At 45.3% G+C, this 25,358-nt stretch overlaps 1 protein-coding gene across 1 annotated transcript; it reads left to right on the top strand.

Annotated features, from left to right (window-relative positions):
• Positions 1-4,421: 4,421 nt before the first annotated feature.
• On the top strand, positions 4,422-22,806 carry MPZ (myelin protein zero). The gene is made up of 6 exons (XM_083591582.1): positions 4,422-4,755; positions 15,216-15,382; positions 16,599-16,812; positions 17,750-17,885; positions 19,111-19,168; positions 20,199-22,806. Exons 1-6 carry the CDS (start codon positions 4,686-4,688, stop codon positions 20,271-20,273), a joined length of 720 nt encoding a protein of 239 aa, XP_083447708.1. The 5' UTR covers positions 4,422-4,685; the 3' UTR covers positions 20,274-22,806.
• The last annotated feature ends 2,552 nt before the right edge of the window (positions 22,807-25,358 follow it).

The following is a 25,358-nucleotide window of genomic DNA, read 5'->3' as shown; positions in this document are numbered from 1 at the left end:
GGTGGAGGAGGGGGGCAACGCGCGTCTGCTTAAGACCTTACGGGTTTCCCGTCCCCTCCCGGTTTCCGCAGGCTGAGATCCTGTGCTCTTTTTGTTTATTTATTCGGGAGTAAGGATTATTGATTTGCATGGGGCTCCTTACTTCAAATGAGGACTGGGAATTTTATATATTTATAATATGTGCACATTTATATTACACCCCGCCTTTTTTCTCAAGGCGGCTTACAGATAAAAATAAGAACAGCTAGAAAAAGACAATCGTTAAAAAAAAATATTAAACGTTGATAGAATTAAAACTATGTACATATATACAATTTATCAGATCCACACCAGTAAATTAGAGTTGTTCAGGGTAGACTCATTGAAATGAATGGGCACGGCTTAACTCAGGTTCATTCATTTCAACGGGTCTCTGGATATTTATTTATTAGATTTCTGTCCTATATTTCCTCCAAGGAGCTCAAAAGTGCTGTTCATGGTTACCCTAACCCTAATGAGCTTCCTTCATGGCCAGTGAGGATTCGAGCCCTGGCCCATCCGCCCCCCCACCAAATCCTAGTCCAACACACTAACCACTACAACAGACTGGTTCTCATTTCAAGTAGAATTTAGTTAGGTACAGCTGATCTCCCACTGTAGTAGCCCAGAGAGAAAAATCACATCCTAAGCAGCCGTCTGTGAGTGAGCAGGCCGACAACACTTGAATTTTAAGACAAATGTTCAAGGGTTGGCAGCTACAAATTTAGAGATTGCACACTTTGCTTTTCTGAGCATTTGTTAAACTCTTTCAAATTCAGGCACCTCATACTGCCACCCTGCTGGCATTCAACGTCGGCTGGGTTATTTCCATTTATTTTACAGTCTTTTATTTATTATTTCAAACATTTATTGTGCTGTTTTTCCGCATCCATGAGGGAGTTTCTCAAAGCAACTTCCAAAATACAAGGGCAACAGGGATCCAAATGCTGAAAAGCAGATTGTCGAAGTAAAATGATGAAACGATATATCCTTGCTTCTTTCTCGGGGGGCCTGAGGCAGAGTAAATCATTCGCTGCCACTAGATCTTCACAACAACCCTGTGAGGTAAGTTAGACTGAGAATGAGAGAAGTGAGTGATCAAGTCAAGGTCAGTAAGCGAGCTTTGTGCTTGAGTAGAATTATGCTAACTACACTACTCTGAGTACCTCTGAGAAAGTGCAGGGTGTGTTCTGTTCTGGCATCTCTTACTGTGTGCCTCAGATTATGACGTGAGAAGCTTCAGTTCACGTATTATGTATTACATTTATATCCCACCTTTCTTCCAAGGAGCCCAGGGCGGAGTACATGGTCCTCCAGTTTTATCTATTCACACAACAACCCTGTGAGGTAGGTTGGGTTGAAAGATAAGGACTGGCCCAAAGTCACCCAGTGAGCTTCATGGCCGAGTGGGATTTGAACCCTGGTCTCCCAGATCCCAATCCAACACTTTCACCACTACAGTGGTACCTCTGGTTAAGAACTTAATTCGTTCTGGAGGTCCGTTCTTAACCTGAAACTATTCTTAACCTGAAGCACCACTTTAGCTAATGGGGCCTCCTGCTGCTCTGCCACCGGAGCACGATTTCTGTTCTCATCCTGAAGCAAAGTTCTTAACCTGAGGTACTATTTCTGGGTTAGCGGAGTCTGTAACCTGAAGCATCTGTAACCCGAGGTACCACTGTATTGCTATGCTGACACCCCAGGTTGAATAATTCCACTGTTTCACCAAATAGTGCTGCATCTTTAGTCAATTTTTACAACTTTCATCCCAGTTTTCTCCATCAAGGGGGAGAAGGGAGAGGTGACAAGCCCCCACCTGCCCTCCAAGATCATGGACATTCTGAGGCTAAACGCTCTAAGCAAGAATCCAGGGAACTGTGGTTTGCCGTAAACACCCCCTGCAGGCTGGGATACCATTGTTCTTGTAGCCAGGGCTCAGGGGAGCATGCAAAAGGTTCAATCCCCAGCATCTCTAGGTAGGGTTAGGAGAGATCTCTAATGGAAATCCTGGAAAACCACGGCATATCAGTGTATAGAAAATACTGAGCTAAATGGAGCAATGGTTTGACTCTGTATAAAGGCAGCTTCCAACGTTCCTAGCCTGTCTCGTTCCCTTGCCTTTCTGGTGTCCTGCCTTGGACCCAGCAGTCCTCATTGCAGCACCGAGCCTCCGACCTCCGAACCGCCCACTTTGGACTGCTTAGCCCAGCTGGATAAAAAAATCAAAGTTTCCTTTGTCAGCCCAAACTCAGTCGCCCCAGCTTTGTGGAATGTTGTGCCTACAAGCACAGGCAAGGGATCCAGATCACACGGAAAGCACGGCTCAGGATCCAGGCTTTGAGGGATCTGGAAGGAGGGAGTGATCATGTGCTTCAGGGTTGAGCCTGTCCTGGTGAGCCCCCACCCATTTATCTTCCCCACAATAAAAGTCTAAAAGCTTCCAGGACCGCTGTAAACACCATATATTTAAAGCATATTCCACCTCTCCAAAGAATCCTGGGAACTGTAGTTTGTTATGGGTTCTGGGAATTGTATCTCTCTTTGGGGATATACTCCAGCTCTCAGGATTTTTGTGGGGTGTATTTTAAACGTGTCTTAAAAGGGCCCTGGGAAAGCAGGTGGGTGGGTGAGCATGTGCCAAAACTAGCCGAATTTTGTGGGATTAATTTTGAAGTAACTGCTGAACAAATGTCAAACAGATCAATGTCAAGCAGATATCAATCAGATGGACAACTGCACAACTTTCTGAAGATGTCCGAAGGCAGCCCTGTATCATGAAGTTATTAGTGTTTGACTTTTTGCTGCGGTATTATTATGTTAGAAGCTAGACTGCATAAATACTAAATTATTGTTATTACAGTATATTTAATGTAAATTTTGCATTTGCTGCTCCACCCAGTTCTGCCTCTGGCTCCACCCACCAGTGGACATGTGGCCCCGCACAAGGGAATGTGGCCCTCAGGGTGAATAATCCAAGCCCTCACTGCTGCTCTCCTCAGCAAACTGTGTTGTAGAATCAACACCATTCATGGCTAGACTGCACTGGCTGCCAGTTTCCAGGCCCAGTTCAAAGGGCTGGTTTTGACCTATGTGGCTCAGGTCTCCCAAAACCTCAGAGACCGCCCCATCCCATATGAACTGACCCAGACCTCATCATCTGAGGCCCTTCTTTGTGTGCCTCCTCCGTGAGAGGTTTGGAGGGTGACAACATGAGAACGGGCCTTTTCTGTGGTGGCTCCCTGCCTATGCAATGGCCTCTCCAGGGAGGTTTGCCTGGTGCCGTCATTAGACGCCTTTAGGTGCGCAGAAAAACCTTTAATTCAGACCCTCCAAGTGTCCCTATTTTCCCAGGACTGTCCCGTATTTACAGAAGCCATCCCAGTTTCTGATTTGATCGCAGAATGTCCTGCTTTCCCTTAGGATGTCGCTATTTTAATCAGAGAAATGCTGGAGGGGATGTTGTTTTGTGCCAGGCCTTCGGTTTGTAATCGTCTGTGGCGTCTTTGAGTGGGTGGGCATGTTTTAAACTTGCCGTTTAAAAATAGGGTTGTCTTTGTCTTTTTCGTTTGTCTTGTTCATTTGTTTTACACATTGTACAGTGCTACCTTGGGTTACAGATGCTTCAGGTTACAGACGCTTCAGGTTACAAACTCCGCTAACCCAGAAATAGTACCTTGGGTTAAGAACTTTGCTTCAGGATGAGAACAGAAATTGCTCAGCAGCGGCGCGGTAACAGCAGGAGGCCCCATTAGCTAAAGTGGTACCTCAGGTTAAGAACAGTTTCAGGTTAAGAACGGACCTTCAGGACGAATTACAGTGGTACCTCGGGTTAAGAACTTAATTCGTTCTGGAGGTCTGTTCTTAACCTGAAACTGTTCTTAACCTGAGGTACCACTTTAGCTAATGGGGCCTCCTGCTGCCGCCGCACCGCCGGAGCACGATTTCTGTTCTCATCCTGAAGCAAAGTTCTTAACCTGAGGTGATATTTCTGGGTTGGCCGAGTCTGTAACCTGAAGCGTCTGTAACCTGAAGCGTATGTAATCTGAAGTGTATGTAACCCGAGGTACCACTGTACAGTAAGTTCTTAACCCGAGGTACCACTGTAAACCGCTTCAGTTAAAAAGATGACCAATAAATTTAATCCATATTAAGGAGAATAATAACGACGACCCATTGGGAGGCTGAAGAGAGGGATGCAGGCCTTGGACCAGGCTGTTCCACCGCTCTTGCCCTGAGGCTTCATCTCCTCTGGCATTCCTTCTGGAGGCCGTGACATCGCCTACACCTCAGCCGAGAATGCGGCTTGACAATGGCCGCTCTTTTGCCCAGCTATGTCGCCGGAGCGTGTAGAGCAACATTTAACGAGCCAGCGGGCATAAATGCCCCCTTTTCACTTTTGTTCCGCTCTGGCTTGTTCTTCCCCCTTCTTGGCTCCAAAGCACCCCACCCCACCCCACGAAACCGAATGCCAGGCTCCCATTGGCTCGGCGTTTCTGCCGAGACGGCATCCTTCCCGGGCCGGCCAGGTTCTTAAACCAAGGGTGCCACCCTCCGAGGCACCCATCGCCAAGGAACCGCCGTCTCCGCCATCGCCAACTCTTCCCCTCCATGTGGCTGTAGGGATTGTACAGTAACCAAAAAAAAAGAAAGAAGAGGGGGGGAAAGCCATGGGGACCCCAGGCAGCTCAGGGAGGGAGAGAGCCCTTCTTCTGCTCACGGTGCTGGTTTCGACAATGGGTAAGTCGGTGTTTCGATGGGAAGGGGTCCTGGGGGTCATCTAGTCTGACCCCAGCAGATCGATGCAGGGGTGAAGTGTCTCTGGCAGGTGGCCGCTGGACCACTGCTTCTGTACCTCCAGCAAAGGAGCGTTTGCCGCTTGTTAGGAAACATAGGAAGGCGGTTGCCTTATAGCGAGCCAAAACACTGTTCCATCTAGCTCAGTGCGGTCTGCACTGGCTGGCAGAGTCTCTCCAGGGCAGCAGGCATCGGGACACTCCCAGGGACTGAGCAACGGACAACAAGTCTTTTACATATTCAGAGATATTGGGCAGTCCCCTTCGCGACTCCTCTTAATACCCATGGGAAAAGGAGGGAGAAGTTGGAGAACTCAAATGACGAGGCGTTCAGAGGTAGACTGCTCGTGAGTGAGGAGGCTCCATTTTGCTATCGCAAGGGGCCTGCCCCCCATGATTGTGATTTAATTTAGTGTGGACCGCTGGACTTGAGTTCAAATTCCACTGTGGCTATTGTGCAGATTAGTCGCTCCTTACGTACATAGGGGCTGCCTTGTCGGTTCACGCAGCTCAGAAATGGGGAGCCTGGGGTTCTGCAGATGATGTTGGAGTACAACACTCATCATTCCTGACCATCAGCCATGCTTGCTGGGGCTGATGAGAGCTGCTGATAACAACATCTGGATGAAGGGTTCATCACCCTCCTCCCAGGAGCAGCCAGCCAGATGTGACCATGGAAGGGCATTCAGGCAATGGCTTTCCCTTCTTCCCCCCTCACACATGCTATTCAGAGGTAGACTGTCCCTGAACCTGGAGGTTTCACCATTAGCTGTAATTGTTCCTGCTAATTCTGATTCTGTACCTATTTAGCTATCATGCTAAGCAGATCTGTGTATTCTCTGTGATTTTCTCTAATCCTTTTCATTTATTTTTTTTTCTGTTGTTGAAAATGTTTGCGGCACTTGGGGGAAAAATATTTAAGTGATTTTCAGCATATATTTTTATCTTGATGTAATCTGTAACTAAAACAGTAATGTGTGTAACAGCAAAAGTAATAGGTTTCATCCAATACTAGTCCTCAAAGTAGACTCATTGAAGTGAACTGACTGACTAACTAACTAAAACTCATTCATTTCAGTGGGGTTGCTCTGAGCAGGACTTAGATACAGCCCAATGATAATAACTTAACCCAACTTAAAGTAGACCCATTGAAATCAATGACCATGACTAACGTAATTGGTTTTACTAGGTCTAATCTGAGTAGGAACTTAGCTGGATACCAACCAATAAACATAATCATGTTGCAAAGAGTTCCACAAGCGAATTATGTATTATATCTATCCTGAATCTACTGTCCATCTTTTCTTTTTTGGGGGGGGGGGGTAAGGGAGTGGAATCCTGGTCTGGGTGCCCTATAATTATTGTTACTTGTGCCTCATAGTGGTAGTCTATAATGTGGTTTGATCTGGGCAGCAATGGTGGGGTGCTGGAGTGATCCAGAGATGATTTTGTTATCTAGGAAAGGAGTTGACAATAGTGGCTTTCTGGATCCTACCCAGCCCTGTGATTTTGGATGCTGCAACTTTGGCATCCCTGGAAGTCCAGGATGGTGACTCAGTATTAGCATGAGATATAATAATAATAATAATAATAATAATAATAATAATAATAATGATGATGATGATGATGATGATATATTTTATTTCTATCCTGCCCTTCCTGGCCAAAGTCGGGCTCAGGGCAGCTAACATCAGATATATAACATTAGTATAAAATCAAACAATAATTAAAATACCTCCTAAAAACAGGTCAAAATCAAATTGAAGTCTAATTAGATGGTATTCCTCAGAGTTAGGGTTATATGTTTTGTAGCTATTTATACTTAGAAGCCTAAAATCCCAAGGTGCTTTCAAATTACCTGTTCATTGAACAAACACCCTGATTTGTTTTCAGGGTGGATAGACGAGGTGGGATATTCCTGTGTTGCAGAAGGTTGGCCTGGATGACCCTCGTGGTCCCTTCCAACTTTACAATTCTACAATTCTGTGATTTGGCACAGGGACAAAAATTGCCCAAATACCAATCGTTTTCCTTCTTTTTTTAAAACAGCCACAAAGACCTATTGCAGTCGTAACTTAAATTGCTTCCATCTCAGCTGAGAGGTGTGTTAGAAGAACAAAGCGATGCATTTTATATTGCTCTGGGACCTCTTTCCATTCTCTTTTGGAAAATCGATAGTGTGAGCATGAGGGAGGGAATGCAATCAAAGCAAGCCATTAGGAAATACATGTCCTTTAACTGTCCCCGACCTCCTGACAAGGAGGATGGCCAGACTTCCATGTCTGACCTGAAGTCTCCAGGGTTGCCTGGCCTCCTCCATGTGGCAGGTGCAGAGACTGAATCTCCAGGTGTGTGAGAGTGGCGTGCCTTTAATAATAAAACATGTTTGCACTGTGCATGCAGCTTGCAAGCTTCAGCCCAGAAGGTTGCAAATAATAGCAGAGACTCTGCTGTGGGGGGGGGGTCTATCCTCCTTTGCTCCCCTTTCCCAATTAACCTCCGTCTCCAGGGCCTGCCCCTGTGACATCACCAGAAGCCATCCCTAGGTCTCAGGGCTGAACCCTGAAACCACCAGGTGCTCCTAACCTGGAAACCTTACTGACAAGTTCAATTTATATGTGATCGTGGCCTCCCATGCTTTCTCGTTTTTTCCCAATCTCCAGTTGGATGGATCTCTAAGAATGCCCCTCTTTTTTTTGCTGCCTGAGCAAGTCTTTGCAGGGTGACGAGGGTGTGCAGAAGGCCCCTAGGACTTTTTATTTCATAAAATGCAATATCATGCCCTTTGGTTCATTGGGAATGTGCCTCTCCTGCCACCCCAACCCCCCAATGTGGTTTACAGTTATGAAAATTTAAAAATAAGGAAATTAGAAAAACATACAACACAATGCAGTCAAAACACAGCAGTGGAATCAAGAAACAGAAAATGTGAGAGAGGAATCCTAATCCTGGGAATTGTAGTTTACCGCTCACAGAGTTTAAATTCCCAGCACCCGTAACAAACTAGTTTCCAGAATTCTTGCATATTTGTGTATGTGTGTGCTTTAAATGTATGGGGTACGCAGACATTAACAGAAATACAGTGGTACCTCAGGTTAAGTACTTAATTCGTTCCAGAGGTCCGTACTTAACCTGAAACTGTTCTTAACCTGAAGCACCACTTTAGCTAATGGGGCCTCCTGCTGCTGCCGCGGCGCCGGAACCCGATTTCTGTTCTCATCCTGAAGCAAAGTTCTTAACCTGAAGCACTATTTCTGGGTTAGCGGAGTCTGTAACCTGAAGCGTATGTAACCTGAGGTACCACTGTATAGGAAGCTGGCTTGTCCTGGTCCATTTTGCTCATTACTGTCTGCACTGACTGGCAACAGCTTTCGTGCAGGGAGTCTTTCCCGGTCCAATGTGGAGATGCTGAGGACTGGGACCTCCTGCATGCCAAGCGGTAGCCTTGCCACCTTCAGAATGGGGATGTGAGAGATCAAGGGGACATAAGAAGCTTGCCTTTTCCCGAGTTGGATTCTTTCTCCATCTAGCCCAATATTGTCTACACTGACTGGCAGCTGCACTGCAAGGACTCGGGCAGCTGCTTGGCCGGGAAAAGGGTTTGAGAGGGGAAATGCATCAAGCGACAGTACTTCCCGGGAAACAACAGGCTCGATATGGATTTGTGGCAAACGTCACATGTCAGCAGCTTTGGAAGGCTAGGAGTGTGAGTGCGCTGGAAATAGAGTTAAGTGGCAATGTGTAGACTGCCTAGAATTAGCAATCTCTGCCTGCCATTGGCTCTGGCGCCACCTACTGTTGGGCTCCCTGCTTTCTGCCCTGAAAGTCCCAAAGGTTCAGTAGCTACCATTGAGGGCATCCAATCTACAATAGCTATTGGTTACAATAGAACACTTTTTTCCAGTCTAATTTCGAGGTGGGAAGAGGCAGGGAAGGACTCTGGAGGGACCATCTTGGAGGCTGCAGCTATAAGCAGTCCCTGCATTGAGCCAGACAGGAAGGTGTCAGGCTGGTCTCCAAAATTCCATGTCCTGACTTCTGATTGTGTTGTTGGATGTAAAGATCAGGTTGCATAATGGCAGACTTTCCCTTGACTCCCAGCTTGGAAGAAAGGTGGGATATAAAGACTAACAACAACAACAACTGGGAAATAATAAGTCTATCTGCTTACATATATACTGCATAGTTCTGCAAACTTAATTACATTTTATTGTTATTTCATTATTGTTGTTTTCCTCAGCTTTCTTTTGTTTTTATGTATTTTCCCCCCTTTTCATTTTTTTCCTCTTTTGTTTTTCTTTTCCTTATTCATTTTCACTCACTGTAAAAATTTCAATAAAAATTTCAGGTAGGTAGACATATACAGTGGTACCTTGGGTTAAGAACTTAATTCGTTCTGGAGGTCCGTTCTTAACCTGAAACTGTTCTTAACCTGAAGCACCACTTTAGCTAATGGGGCCTCCCGCTGCTGCCGTGCCACCGGAGCATGATTTCTGTTCTCATCTTGAAGCAAAGTTCTTAACCCGAGGTACTATTTCTGGGTTAGCGGAATCTGTAACTTGAAGCGTCTGTAACCTGAGGTACCACTGTATAGGATGGTGCTGTTACCCATTCTACAGAGAGACATAAAATGCCTCCTTTTTCAGATTGCATATGGCTATATACACCCTGCCCATATAAAGCACGTGACTTCCCCCAAAGAATCCTAGGAACTGAAATTTAGCTTTTACAGAGCTACAGTTCCCAGCAGCCTTAGCAAACCACAGTTTCCAGGACTCTTTGTCAGAAAGACATGTGCTTCAAATTGACATACCACCCCCAGTAAGAAAGTATGTCTTGGGCCACAGGTACACTAGTTTCCATCTAGTATATGCAATATAACAGTTTTGGACTACTGTACACTCCATATCCCCTGTACAGGGTGAGAAATCTGCAAATATCTCTACTAGCAACTTTAAAAATACCGTATTTTTTGCTCTAGAAGACGCACCAGACCATAAGACGCACCTAGTTTTTGGAAGAGGAAAACAAGAAAAAAAATATTCTGAATCTCAGAAGCGAGAACAGCAAGAGGGATTGCAGCGCAGCGAAAGCAGCGATCCCTCTTCCTGTTCTGGCTTCTGGGATAGCTGCGCAGCCTGCATTCGCTCCATAAGACGCACACACATTTCCCCTTACTTTTTAGGAGGGGAAAAGAGCAAAAAATAAGGTATAGTAGTTAAGGCGCACTAGACAATTTTGTAAAGTTCATCTTTCCTTACCAAGGAGAAATACTGGTAAGAATGTTAATATCTGAGGGAGGGAGTGTATTTATTTAATATATTTCTGTTCTGCACCTTCTGCATAAGTTTTCCAAGGCAATAAGAACATGAGAATGTGTGTCATTGTACGAACTGTGCAGTTAAAGGACATTTACAGCACATTTCTCCCAACAAAGAATCCTGGGAACCACAGTTTGTTAAGGAAGCTGGGAACTGTAGTTCTGTGAGGGGCAAACTACAGTACCCAAGATGCTTTGAGTGGGGGCGCTTTTATTCATAGCAGTATCAGAAAAGTTAAAGTACTGTCTAAAGACAGAGAGAAATGAGGCTGACCCATAAGACTTTGTGGCTCTCTGCTGGTCATTCTAACCCATTTGATGAATGAATCTTACAAATCAAATATCCCAAAACGTTATGAAGATAAGCAGAGCCTGGTGGATCAGGCCAATGGCCCAACTAGTCCAGCATCCTGTTTTCACAGTGGCCAACCAGATGCCTGTGGAAAACCCGCAAGCAGGACCCGAGCACAAGGGCAACTCTCCCCTCCTGTAGTTTCCGGAGCAATTCAGAAGCATTGCTGCCTCCAACTGTGGAAGCGGCAACTGTGCAAGAATGTAAAAGGTAAAGGTAAAGGTGAAGGACCCCTGTACGTTAAAGTCCCGTCAAAGGCGACTATGGGGTTGTGGTGCTCATCTCGCTTTCAGGCCAAGGGAGCCGGCGTTTGTCGACAGACAGCTTTTCGGGTCATGTGGCCAGCATGACTAAACCGCTTCTGGTGCAACGGGACACTGTGACGGAAGCCAGAGCGCACGGAAACGCCGTTTACCTTCCCGCCACAGCGGTACCTATTTATCTACTTGCACTGGCGTGCTTTCGAACTGCTAGGTTGGCAGGAGCTGGGACAGAGCAACAAGAAATGCATAATGCAACTGTGGAACTGTGCATTATGCATTTCTGTGGAAATACTGGGAACTTGGTCCTCAATTTACCTACTAATACCATGCAAGTTTCAATTTCTAATCTAGCCCTTTTGTATTTTTTGCTTCTTTCTTCTTTAGTGGATATGCCGCGTACAACTTCTGTATTTACTTACTTACTTACTTACTTACTTACTTACTTACTATATGGAAACACTAGATATGGCTAGCTTCTGCTTTTGCAATCCCATTCTGTTAAAAAGCCATAAAAAATAAATTGGGAAATAAAGCTTATTTGGGAGTGAGGTGGGTATGCTTTCAATGTATGGTGTGTATGCACCCCAGGACTATTTTGTAGAAATACCCTTATCTTTCTAGATTCAGTATTCTAAGCATAGCAATTACGGGCTTCTTAATTATACCATCTGGGATGTGCCAATCGAGACATGTTGTGCAAATAATTTCAAAATGTAGAATTAGGGGCTTTATTTCACTTTACTTCTTGTTGCTTTTTTACAAAATTTATTGTGCATTTTAAAGCAAGGCCATTTGGAAAGGTACCACAACAATCCAAACAAGTTCCCACCAAAATTATAGTTGCTGAGTCATTAAGCTTTGCCAAATTTATGGGTTCCCCAACCCATGCCAGTTTAATGCAGTATTTGTAAAGAGACAGAGTTTTATGGACCGTACCCAATGAAATTTTGGAGTCAGCCGTTTCCAGCTTGGTTTTAGGAAATAAGCAACTACGTTTTCCTTGCATACAAGTTGCAGGAAAGTTTTGCTTTCAGTAAAATCCTGAGCAGCAGTAAGTTCAATACAAAGGAAAGTACAGTCATACCTTGGTTCTCGAATTTAATCCATTCCGGAAGTCCATTTGACTCCTGAAACGGTTCGAAAATCAAGGCCTGGCTTCTGGAAGCTGCGTTGGACATTTGGCTTCCAAAAAATTTTGCAAACCAGAACACTCACTTCCGGGTTTACAACATTCGGGAGCCGATTTGTTCGACAACTAAGGTGTTCAACCACCAAGGTACCACTGTATTTCTCTACACAGTGTAAAGGGACCCCTGACCCTTAGTCGTGGCCGACTCTGGGGTTGCGGCACTCATCTTCCTCTATAGGCTGAGGGAGCCGGCGTACAGCTTCCGGGTCATGTGGCCAGCATGACTAAACTGCTTCTGGTGAACCAGAGCAGCGGACGGAAACGCTGTTTCCCTTCCCGCCGGAGTGGTACCTATTTATCTACTTGCACTTTGACGTGCTTTCAAACTGCTAGGTTGGCAGGAGCAGGGACTGAGCAACGGGAGCTCACCCCGTCGCGGGGATTCAAACCGCCGACCTTCTGATCAGCAAGTCCTAGGCTCTGTGGTTTAACCCACAGCGCCACCTGCATCCCTTACACAGTGTAAAGTTAACTCCAAATTACAGGCCTCCAAGGAAAATGCAACAAACACACAAGCTGTGTACAGTGGTCTGCTAGGCTCTCTTGATAATTATTTCTATCCTGCCTGCCTGGGACTGCAAAAACAAAACAGAACACAAAACCCACCAGGAAGCCTGTCAGGCCGTAATACTCAAGGCTGACGGCCTGTGTTTGGTTTGGTGTGTTGCAGGGATGGCTCCACGACCAGGTGGAGTCAGATGGCCATTTCAGGAAGTAAGTAAGAATTTCCTGAATTTCCCCAACTGCCCTGAGGGGGTGGCAGATTTGGTGGAAAACATTGTACCTCCACCTCTGTCAAAACATAGGCTCTTTTGAACGACCTGTCCATCGAGCATCTGTCCTGAGTTGTTTGTGAAGGGCGTTGTGCCAAAAGCAAGTGTTGTCCCGCCTTTTCCTGCTCACTTTCCTTATGGTAGAATGTCCAATTTTTGAGGGAAGCAGGTCAATGGCGCAAGGTCTGCCAGTCAACGATAACTGTGTGACATGAACTCGCTGGTCTGTGATTGAAATCCCACTCCTAAAATAGCGACAGTCAGAAAGTGCCCTAAGATTGAACTCCCCTTCCAGCCAGGATCAGTACATGGAAAGAGAGAGAGAGGAGCCATCTCGCCCCTTTGCCTCAGGCAGCAAAATGCCTTGGCTCGGATCGGATGCGTCCGCACAATATGCAGGCCTGTTTTATTGGCCATGCCAGAGAGAAGAAAAAGAACGGGGACAAAATCTCCTGGCTCAGGGAAATTGCCCGACATGTTGGAATTTGTTCCCGGGGGTGGAACGACAAAAAGACGGGATTGTGTGGCGTACAATGCCCTCTTTGATTCCAAATGTCGCCCTGGAGGCTTCTGGGTAGATCAGCAATGTTCCACAGCCCCTTTCGGTGGCGATGGTGGACCACAGCAAGGTTCTGCAGAAGGAACCTCCTACACTACAGATGGATGGGTGAGGGGGTGTGGAGACAGGAACAAAGTCTTACAGAGAGCGGTCACACTGGGCCAGTCTCATGAGTCAGAGCCTTGCATATTCTTCCTTCCAAACAAGGGAGCTGTGTACACCTCCACTACCCCACGTAGGTCTGCCTCTCACACTCCAGGCCAGAGGAAGCATATGACATCCCTGGGCATCTCTCCAGGTCACCTTGTTTCTGCAGTGATTTAAGAGGGCCGGTCCTACCATTAGGGACAGTGAACTCACTGGTGACGGCTGATTTCAAATGTCATGAAAAGATGGCAAAATATTAGTGGGTATTGTATTCATTATTATTGGTGTGTGGTTGTTGTTTTTTACTGCTAGGGTGGGGGACAAGTCCCTTACTGGCTCTGATACAAAAATAATTTGACTGGTCTTGGGTAGAAAATGACTTTCCTTACAAGAAGGGAAAATATCAGTTGCTAGGAAAAGTTTTGATGAAACCAGGCTCTCTCTGTGCTCTCATCTGCACCACACATTTAAACCACATGACTGCAGTTTGTCAAGGAATCACTCACTCTGAAATATAGCTATAATGGAGAAAATTATGCATAACTTGAGATTTCAACCAGGACTAGAACCTCCAGACACTTATTATATGCTTTGGCATTCTTTTATGGCATAATATATAGCAAAACCATTGTTTTAAAGACAACCTATGTCACAAGCCTGGCAAATCTGGAATGACACTTGATAATCATAGAGCTGCCATATTTCAAAAAGTAAAAAGTAAGATTCAGGACAAGCTGCTGCCTTCCGGAAATTCCCCCCAGACATCATCATCATCATCATCATCATCATCATCAATTATTATTTGTACCCCGCCCATCTGGCTGGGTTTCCCCAGCCACTCTGGGCGGCTTCCACAGAAACCAAAAATACACTAAAATACACATCACTTCCAACTTTGAAATCCCAGTAATGTCCAGGAAAATCCGGTTGTATGGCAGCTCTAATAATCTGACACACTGATAGTTTTTACTTGGACTTTAACCCATATGCAACTACACTCAGTCTATGTGCGTATTTTATAGTTTTGTTTTTTTAATTTTACTTTTCATCTGTTCTTATAATTGTTCTCTCTGCTTTATATGGTTGTACAAGTACAACAGAGTTTTGTTTTGTTTTTGCTCAATGAATGAGTAGAGGACCACAGTCAAAGATATTCAAGAATGTTTTTGGAAATATATATTACCTTACTCTTTAATTTGTTATTTAGCTGGCAGTGAAGTTCCCTGGTTGTTTAATTTAAGTTATATTTATTTAAAGCATTTTTATATTGCTCTTAAGGCCAAAACAAAGGATCTCAGTGTGTCTTAAACAGCTATGTCTCCTGCCCTTTCCACCTAAAAATCTATGACACGAAAGGAAGATAATAGTCTATACTCTCAGCTACCATCATCCCTGGCCATTGGCCATGCTTGCTAGGACTGTAAGGAGTTGTACTTCAGCAACACCTGGATGGCCAAATGTTCCCCATACCTAGTGTGTATGTAGCCATTAATATTATTATTATTATTAATAATAATAATAATAATAATAATAATAATAATTACCTGCCCTTCACCTTAAGGTCCCAGGGTGGGTTACAAAATGAAAACACAATTAAAAATAATTTAAAACAACTAAAACACTTAGCTGAAATGAAGAGGAGAGGCTCCCAAAGCAGCTTACAAATGTCAGTGGTAAAGCAGTCCCTGCCATTGTGTTTACAATCTAAAAGACATGGCACAAAAGGAAAAAGGGGTGGGAAGGGAGGACGAATGACAGGGAAAGAGCACGATACATGTCTCTTATTTTCTCTCCTTTGCAGTGCTAACTCCAACTTTGGCCATCCACGTTTACACAGACCGAGAAGTCCATGGCACAGTGGGCTCCAAAGTTACGCTTTCCTGCTCCTTTTGGTCTAGGGAATGGATCTCCGATGACATCTCCATCACTTGGCATTTTCAGCCAGAAAATGGCAGAGACTCTGTTTCGGTAAGCATTTGAAGCATTTATCTGAAGCATTTTTAGCTCATTCATTTTGCTCTTCAGTTTAAGAGGGAGAAGCCCCCTGGAACTTGCAAATATCAGTGATAGCTTAAAAATGGAAACGGACTAATCCAGTAAGGATGCAAGAAGGAATACAACACAACAATCAATTGGAGAGAGAGAGAGAGAGAGAGAGAGAGAGAGAGAGAGAGAGAGAGAAAGTGCCTTTTTAGTAATTATTTTTGCAACAAAGTTCAAGATAATGTTGTCCTGTACATTTTGTTAGGGACTGTAAGAGATAAGCTCTTTCCCCTTATGCCTTTTGATTATATACACCATATACTCAACAAATTAGATTATCACGGCATTATATACATGCATATATTCCCATGTTGTGTATTGCTGAACATTTCCAATAAAAATAAAAGGTGGTGAAGGGAGAACCAAAATATTGGTGTAAGACTGTCACTGCCCATAGATCTACGATCTACGAAGAAAAAGGGAATGAGAAGGAGGAGGGAAAAAGAGCAAACCCAGGCACTAAATCCTAAATACAGAATTATTGTAATGGCCAGACGGAATAGGAAGATGAAAGGAGAGGAGCTAAACATTTGTGGTCTGACAGGGGCCCTGAAATCCCATCTTCCTCTCCCTCCTGTGTCATCATGTTTAGAGATGAGCAAAGCTCTCTTTTTCAGTTTTTCTGTTTCTTATTTTCCCACTCTTAACATACATGCTTGTCCACAATTTCCCCGGCACATTTTTGCACTGCAATTTTCATTAATATATTGCATTTTTGTATGTTAGGTTTACCAGTACTGCATCTTATGCACAATTTACTGTTGTTCTTATTAGTGTTATGAATTGCTTCCAATGAAGCACCCTGATGCAATTTATGACATGTAGTTTGCCATGGGTGCTGAGAGTTGTCAGGAGACACCCCCCCTCACAGAGCTACAGTTCCCAGCACCCTTAAAAAAATGACAGTTCCCAGGATTCTTTTGGAAGGGGGGAGCCATATCTGTTAAATCAGCATCAGAGTGTTTTAAATATATGCTATAGCTATGATCTAACTGGCAGGGCTTCAGGCTTCAGGAGTCCTTCCCAGCCTTACCTGGAGAGCTGGGACCTTCTGAATGCAAAGCAGCCATTCTATCACTGAGCTGCATCCGTTCCTCAAGGGCACATCCACACCTCCTGACCGTATCTCATCCCACCTTAGATATTCCACTATGCCAAAGGCCAACCTTACATAGATGACATTGGACGCTTCAAGGAGCGCATTGAGTGGATTGGCAACCCTCGCTGGAAAGATGGTTCCATCGTCATCCATAACCTGGATTACATAGACAACGGCACCTACACATGTGATGTCAAGAACCCCCCTGACATCGTGGGGAAGTCGTCTCAGGTCTTGCTCTACGTCTTTGAAAATGGTAAGGTTTCCCTTCCAGGTGAAAGGTCTGCTCATATTGGTATGCAGAGCACAGCTTGTGAATCTGGTTAAGAGAGCAGACTTTACCTGCTGCGCTCACATACACAGAGATCCTTGTAGGGTAAGAAAATAACACAGCTGCTTATGATAGGAAGTACAAAGCTTGGGTAGAAAAGTTTCTAGTTCCAGAATGACTAATCTAGAGAATGCAAGGGCAACCATGCTTGCCTTTTCTCTCTCAGATGGTAGATCCAAGATGACCCCGTCATCTTTAAGTCTGAGAGAAGTGTGAGGAGGAAGATGTTGTAGGCAGGATGCAACCTAAGAGGCACCAAATGTAGCTGGACTACAACTCCCATAATTCCTTGGTGGCTGGGGCTGATGGAGTACTGCAACATAAGTTCCCCACTTTTAAGTTAGGAGTTGGCCCAGGGTTGGGATAGAGTTAGGGGGCATCCAGGAGAGATATGAATGCGTATAAAAGAGTCTGAATACTTGCTAAGGAATTAAAACACAATATATGAAGTCAGAAAACTAGAGTTATAAGAACACCGCATGGATGCTAGGAATTGAACCTGGCAACTGCTGCCTGCAAAGCAGATGCAAAAGCCCTTCTCCTCAGCAGCTTAGGCAGCAGCAGAAACTTAAGCAAAGACCTTATGCTAAAGACATATTGCTCTGTCTGAAAACCCTGTGGCCAGGGCTTTATAGGACCTGGAGGACAGTGATTGGCTCTTGTGAGGTCAGCTGACTGATGACTCAGGTGACCCCCAAGAGAACCAAAGAACTCAGACCAAGAGAGGCCAGGAGGACCAGGTTTGGCCCCGGTGTTTGGAGGCTCCCCATCCCAGGTGCAGGTAGTGCTTGTGGGCTGGAAGCTCCAGTTCAAGGTCTTTTTAATCTTTAACAGCAAAGTTCTCCCTTCTTCTGCTTCGTAGTACCTACCAGGTATGGTGTTGTGTTGGGAGCTGTCATTGGAGGTGTTCTGCTCGTGGTCTTTGTTGTGTTGGTGATCGCCTATCTCATCCGGTATTGCTGGCTGAGGAGACAAGCCACTCTGCAGCGGAGACTCAGGTAAAGCATCCAGGAAGATGGACATGTCATAGAAGGGCAGAAACCATGAGTGTCGCCCTGGCTGCTGTATACACTCCTTACTTGTTAGATTTTTAAGGGCATGGAGAATGCTTCATTCCCTACACTACAGTGTCAGGAGCTGTAGTCACAGGGATCTATGACATTTGCTACGCCCATTTATTTAAATACTTATAGAGCGCATTATAAAATATTGTGAGGCAGTAGGCAACCTAGAAGCACATAATGCTACAGTAAAAACAATTTTAAAAGTGAAACATCACAGGGAAATCTGGTTGGCAGAGAATCTCAGGTTCAAAAGTCCTGTCCAAATAGTACAGTTTCCAGAAGATATCTGAGAGAGAGGAGGGATGACTCCTGAACAAATTTCTATTGGCAAGGAGTTCCACAGGGCAAGGCCTGCCACACTAAAGTCTTGGGATGGGTGGGGTATAAATAATAAATTATTATTATTAGCCCTTGGTAAAGGCCAGCCAGACCTCAGGGGCATGGGGGACAGCCAAAATTGCCCTGAGAGCAAGACCTCAGCAGTTGAGATTGAGGGCAGCTGTGTGCCCTCATTCATAGAAGAAGTCTGACACTGTCCAGTCTAAACATGAAGTCTGATGCTGCCCATCAACCCTTGAGCAGCAGCCTGAGCAAGCAGGCAAGCACACAAGTCACCTGAGCCACATTTGCACCATACATTTAAATCACTATAATACCACTTCCCTCATGGCTTCCCTCCCAAAATCCTGAGAGCTTTTAGGAGACCCCTTGGGCCCCTGCAGAGATACAGTTCCCAGAATGGTTTAACAATCATTCCCTCGTACCATGGGAATTCTATATCTGCAGGGGGAATAAGGGGTCTTCTAACAACTCCCTTAATGAACTACAGCTCCCAGAATTCTTTGGGGGAAGCTATGAATGTTAGAAGTGGTATCAAAGCGCTTTATATGTTTGGTGTGAATGTGGCCCTGGTCACACAGGCTTGCACCTCTCCGGGGAGATGCATTTCTAATTAGATAACATTAATTATTTCTAAAGCTGCATCTATGCATATAAATAAGCATGTGAAAAATTTAGGAAAACCCGAATTCTCCTTTTTTCCCTTTGGCAATGTGTAGCCCTTTCCTCGCTTGCACAGAAACATCCAATGTGAGGGACCATTCATGCATTCCAGTAAGCACAGAGGGCATGACTTGTTTCTGTTTCCATTTCATTTCAGTGCTATGGAGAAAGGGAAGTTGAGGCTGGGCAAGGATTCTTCAAAAAGAGGCCGTCAGGTGAGTGGAGGGGGGGGAGGAAATGTGTCTAGGGGGGAAATGAGTGGGAGGGATAATATATTATGCTGGTTTAAGAAACCTGTGCCATGACCACACCAAACATTTAAAGGGCATGGCTTCCTCAAAACAATCCTGGGAACCTTAGTTTGTTAAGGGTGCTGGGAATTGTAGTTCCAAGAGGGGTAAGCTACAGTCCCCGTGTTTTTTTTTGTGGGAAACCATGTGCTTTAAATATATGTTTCAATGTAACACCAATGATAAGAGCGTAAGAACCTCATGGATCAGGCCAGTGGCCCATCAAGTTCAGCATCCTGTTCTCACAGCGGCCAACCAGATGCCTGAGGGAAACTCAAAAACAGGACTCAAAAACAAGAACTACCGTATTTTTCGCTCTATAAGACACACTTTTCCCCTCCTAAAAAGTAAGGGGAAATGTGTGTGCGTCTTATGGAGCGAATGCAGGCTGCGCAGCTATCACAGAAGCCAGAACAGCAAGAGGGATCATTGCTTTCGCTGTGCAGTGATCCCTCATGCTATTCTGGCTTCTGGGATAGCCGTGCGAAGCCTCTTCAGGGCAGCGTTCCCCCTGCCCTGAAGAGGCTTTGCGTTGCTTTCGCAGAAGCCAGAACAGCAAGAGGGATCGCTGCGCAGCGAAAGCAGCGATCCCTCTTGCTGTTCTGGCTTCTGGGATTCAGAATATTTTTTTTCTTGTTTTCCTCCTCCAAAAAATAGGTGTGTCTTATGGTCTGGTGCGTCTAATAGAGCGAAAAATAAGTTATCTCCTTCCCTGTGGCTTCCACATGCAGAAGTATTACTGCCTCTGACAGTGGATGCAGAGCATAGCGCTCTTGGCTAGTAGCCACTGATATCCTCCAGCTTGTTGGCTTCTCAAAGGCACCTGGCCTCTGAGGAAAAGGATGCAGGCCTAGGCAAGCAGGCCCACATTTTTTGGCTTCCTGCGTGGTGACAAGACTCTCTTTTCCCTCCCTGTTTCCCCTCTCCTGCTGAATTCTTCCCTCTGCTCCCGTAGCAACCCGTCCTGTACGCCATGCTGGACCACAGCCGCCTCACCAAGTCGGCAAGCGATAAGAGGTCCAAGAAATAGCGGTTAGCCGGCAGGGAAGGTACCCAGAAGAAGGTGGGCGAGAAGAAGGTCGTCATGACCATCGAGATGGAACTGAAGAGGGACCAACTCGAGGCCGGAGGCCTCAAGCCCGCCGTCAAGTCCCCAAGCAAGAACAGCCTCAAAAACGCCCTCATGAACATCATCAAAAGCGATTCGGAAAAGTGATTGGATACTGAAAAGGGGGCGATGATCCCAGCCCTCCGTCCTGAGGAGAGAGGCCTGGGATAGTCTCCCCTGCATCCAACCCTCTTGGTTTTGTATCCTGCCATGTTCTTACACACTTCATTATAGCCCATCTAGTCCGGGGCTGATGGGATTTGGGCATATTCCTGCCCAGTCTCTGCCCTATTAAGATATTGATGGAGAGCCTTTCGCATCATATATGTATATCCAAAGCATAGGGAATTTGCACCCACCTAAGTGACTTAACATTATTAATAACTCCTAGGACGTTGTGTGCAGATTAAAACCATGAGGCAAACTGAGGCAGGGTAATCCTAGGGAACAAACTATGCCCCCTCCCCATTATGAGGTGCCTCTTCTTCTCTTTTAAGTCTAGAAACGGGCTGGTTCAGCATCTTGGAACACCATCACACCCATGCTTTGCTACTCAGAGTAGACCCACTGAAATTAATGACCCTGGATAAGTTAGGTTCATTCATTTCGACAGATTTACTCTGAGTTGAATACCATGCAGATACTTTTTTTCTGAGGCACAGGCGACTCTGCTGAGTGACCCAGTCTCGCCACTGTCAACTTCAAGACCTCCATGCGAAGGCTGTAGATAGACAACAGACCGGGCTTATTTTCTGGTTTTCTAATGGGAACCTGGCCTTCTGTTTAGGGTGAACCTTCACCCTGAACTACAGAGCTCCAACTCCCATCAGTCACTAGGCCCGATACGATGCCTTGAGGCCTGGATAGACAGGTGTCCTCCTATTTCTAGTTTTCCTCAAAATCCCCCAAAACATTGGCAAGAAAGACATGCAACCTCCCCAGACAGGGGTACCTTCTACTGCCCAAAAGGCTGTGACAACCCTCTTCCGCTCGGTGTTTTTCGAGCACAGGTGTATTTTTTTCCTATTTCCCCCCCTTTTAATCCAAGGATCAAATATATATATATACACGTGTCTCTGAGATTCAGAAGGATGGTTTAGCTCCCTTCCCCAATTGCAGGTCACCCCACCCCACCATTGTCTGTTTACTTCAGCCCGTTTGGCTGCATATAGGTGAAAATGCTAATTTTCTGGAAGGCAAGATAGTATTTTGCTGGTGCTCCATCTCTGCCTAACCTTCGGGTGCAAGCTCTCTTTTGCCTCAATCCTTGCAAAAGCACACCACAGGGGGTTATCAACGGAATAAGGCACAATGCATTTGCCACAGAATTTCGCTTTAGACACAGTCATGGGCTCCTGCTTTGAGCGAAGCATCTGAGGAATTTCTGGAGAAGTGAGAAAAACTAAGCACCCCCGAATTTCCTCAGGGAGGGGGTTTCGCCCATTTCCAGGTTGTCACCAGATTTTGCCCAAAGCTGAATTCTAGGCAAAGGGTGAAGGTTTGAGGGAGGGGGGAAAAAACGATGAGGGGTTTTGATAAGAAAAATGCCTCAGGCAGATTCCCATGCATCCTTATGCCAATCCCCTTCTCCTTCCCTGCCTTTATCATTTATATTCTGGTTCATTCTGCATCTTCACTAATCCCCTTGAGGGGAATTAAGCCATCCTGGAAACAAGCCTTCTCAACAGTGGTTAAACCTTACAGTGTGATCCCCAACCCACAGGAAGGTTGTTATAAGTTATTATTAACCACTGATATATTTCTGTTAGTCTCTCTTTCCTCTTCTCTTTCCCCGGTGACCGAACGCCACATGACGTCACACGGTTAATACCTCTTCATATTGAGGCCTCAGTCTTTCACCTTCTATGTCCTCATTTCTTTTTTATGATGTGTCCTCCTCTGTTTTCAGATTAACTCTCGTTACCCAGGACAACATGCTCCGTAACTTAGTAGGCCCAATGGCCACCAAGTGAACAAAACAAAAAAAAGATCTGGAGGCCAGTCGTTCTGCTAGGCCAGGAAAACGCCATACTGTTGAGGAAGGGCCCCTACCCAAACTCGTACTTGCATTTGGACATATTATTGCATCCTCTGCTATATCATATATGCACACTTTCCCCCCACAATGCTTCAGAATCTTCCTTTTCAGTTGTGAGCAAGGAATCTAACAACACTGGCGTGTGGTAGGGCCTAGCAAATAGATTCGTCTCCATAGATATGTATATAGCCAACCACAAACACATACTTTCTGCGTAGCAGTCAACTGCCTTGGTGTTTTGGTTTTCTTGTTCTTAAATGTTATGTAAGATGGTGTATTTCATTTCCTTTTTTGGGGGGGTAGTGGGGCTTTCTCAACTTTGTGTACATTCTCTCAAAATCAGCAGCAACAACCAAAAACGATACATGACACAATTAAAAAAAAAAGAAGGGAAGTTAATAAAAAGACTGACATTTCTATACAGAGATGGTCTCCTTTCTGTTCTAGGATCCATATCAGCAGCTGAAATGTGTTTAAAGTGGGACCTGACCACAATAACAACTCTCCCTGCCATAGCTGTCAAGTGTCCCTTATTTGGCGGGACAGTCCCTTATCCCAGTGCCATGTCCCGCTGCTGTCCCTTATTGATGAGGCTTCATTTGGCTGCTGGCTGGGCTTTCTGCCTTTGGCTCAGAGGGGCTCAGAAGTTGAACATACCTGTGCCCGGAAAATCCCTTATTTTGGCTGCTGATCCCTTATTTCCGAGGCTGCTGGTCCCTTATTTTCAAATCTGTAAGTTGACAGCTATGCTCCCTGCTTGCATTTCAGGGATATTCAAAGACACATTGCTACCTCTGACAGTGGAGGGAGGATATAGCTATTGTGGCTAGTATTATGCTCCATGAATTTGTTTATTTCCCCTGTTTTAAAGCCCTCTAAACTGACGGTCCCTGCTCCTGCCAACCTAGCAGTTCAAAAGCATGTCAAAGGGCAAGTAGATAAATAGGTACCGCTATGGTGGGAAGGTGAACGGCATTTCCGTGCGCTGCTCTGGTTCGCCAGAAGCGGCTTAGTCCTGCTGGCCACATGACCCGGAAGCTGTACGCCAGCTCCCTTGGCCAGTAAAGCGAAATGAGCGCCGCAACCCCAGAGTCGGCCACGACTGGACCTAATGGTCAGGGGTCCCTTTACCTTTAATCTGACGGCCACCACTATATTTTCTGGGAGCCAATTTCGTAGTTCAACTATGCACAATGTAAAAAAGTTGTTCCTTTTGTCTCTCCTGAATCTTTCAACATTCAGCTCCATTGGTTCTGGCCCAGAGTTCTGGTTTTATGAGAGATGAGTCCCAGTATTAAAGGCAGCAGCTAGCAAGCAGGCTTGAGCCTTGCTCCTCGCCACCCTTAAGTGCTCATCCAATTAGCTCAAACTAGTTAGTTAACACAATTATGGGCACTGACTTGATTACATTGAAACCCCCAGGAGTGTCCGATTAGCACATCTAAATGCATTTGCTAGGTAGCTTCAATTAGGAGGCAATTAGCAGAAAACAATCTCCAAGAGAATCAGTTCCAACTAAGGTTGCCAACTGCCTGGGGTGACCGCCTCACTTTGCCTAATGGTAGGGCTGGACCTGTGACTGGCAGTAGCTCTCTAGTGCCCCAGGCAAAGAAAGATCTATCCCATGCAATTGGGGGTAGATGGGTTAGGGTCGGGAACTATTTTCAGACTAAGGGCCACATTCCCTTCCAGGGGTTGCATGCCTGCAGGGGCAGATCCAAAGGCAAAAGTGCTGGCTTTCATGTCTTGGAAGACAATGGAGTGTGCCTTTAGGTTGCAAAAGTCAAGATGTTATAGAAAAAATGGGGTTTGCTTTTACAGCCCAGCTCTCCATCAAGGGACTCAGTGTCCCCTAAGTCCATTATCAGTCAGACAAGAATGGATAGAGACAGGATTTCGTGAAAGCAAGGCAGATCTTTATTTTTCTGTTGCAAAAGAGTTCCCCACCCCTTGCAAGGAGGTGAGGACCCAGAACAAAGGTGTGCATAACTTTTAAAACTTCAGAAATTGCCCAACCCCTTAGCCAAAGACCACCCTAAAGCATCATGCATATATCACAGAAAGAGACATTTAAGAGAGTGGCTTATCTCCTGTCTGTCAAGATACTTGATAATGGTCACAGATTGCATTACTGGGCAGTCTGGGCCATTCTTTTGAAATGCTAATACCTTAGTTCTTGAATCCAGGTCATAGGACTACCCTATTCACACACAAAATATACCCTTAAAACAGGATTTGCAAGTGAAAACCATTTGGAGAGATTTTTCCAAGATACCTGCTTCTGCAGAAGAAATATTTGGGTTCATTAAGAGTCAAGATGGCTTCACGATTGCTCTCCTGTACTACTTCAGGCATGTGGTTTTTGTGTGCACTTTTGAACATTCATTTTATTTATGGCCCCTTGGAATTATAACATATTCCAGTCATGCTAAATCATTCAAGGTGTGGTGGAGAGCTGGTGAGGGGTGCAATTTAGCAAGAGGGGGTGTGGTCTGGGGAGAGCTGAAAAGGGTTAAGGCTTTAGTCTTCCAATAAAGCAATTTTTATCTCTCCACTTTAAAAGTCAGAGTGGTAAAGGGCTATATCAGATGTTGGCTGAAGCCCATCATTGGGACAGCTGTCTCTCCATCTCCCAGCAAATACTGCATTCAGTGTTGCCTGGTAAGCATAATCTGGACACAAGGGCTAGAAAATAGCAGTTAAGCTTGTGTGATTGACCCGCAGCAGATTGTCAAACGTTGTATAGGGAAGGGGCAACAGGCTGAAACAAGACCCAGGAAGAACTGACAGGTGAAAGAAGAGGACTTAAGGGAGGGCTGTCAGAACATTTTGATCATTGACACAAAAACGTAAAGATTTTCTACAGGGGACTGGAAACAGTCTGTGCTGTTCTACACTCTCCTAGCTGCAATGCAAGCTCTCCGCTTAAGAAATGGAAACCCGGGTTGAGTCACTCCTACATCATCACC

This window comes from Podarcis filfolensis (genome assembly GCF_964270895.1).
Source record: "Podarcis filfolensis genome assembly, chromosome: 16".
In the NCBI taxonomy this organism is placed as follows: Eukaryota; Metazoa; Chordata; class Lepidosauria; order Squamata; family Lacertidae; genus Podarcis; species Podarcis filfolensis.
This window is presented reverse-complemented; position numbering and strand designations above follow the sequence as displayed.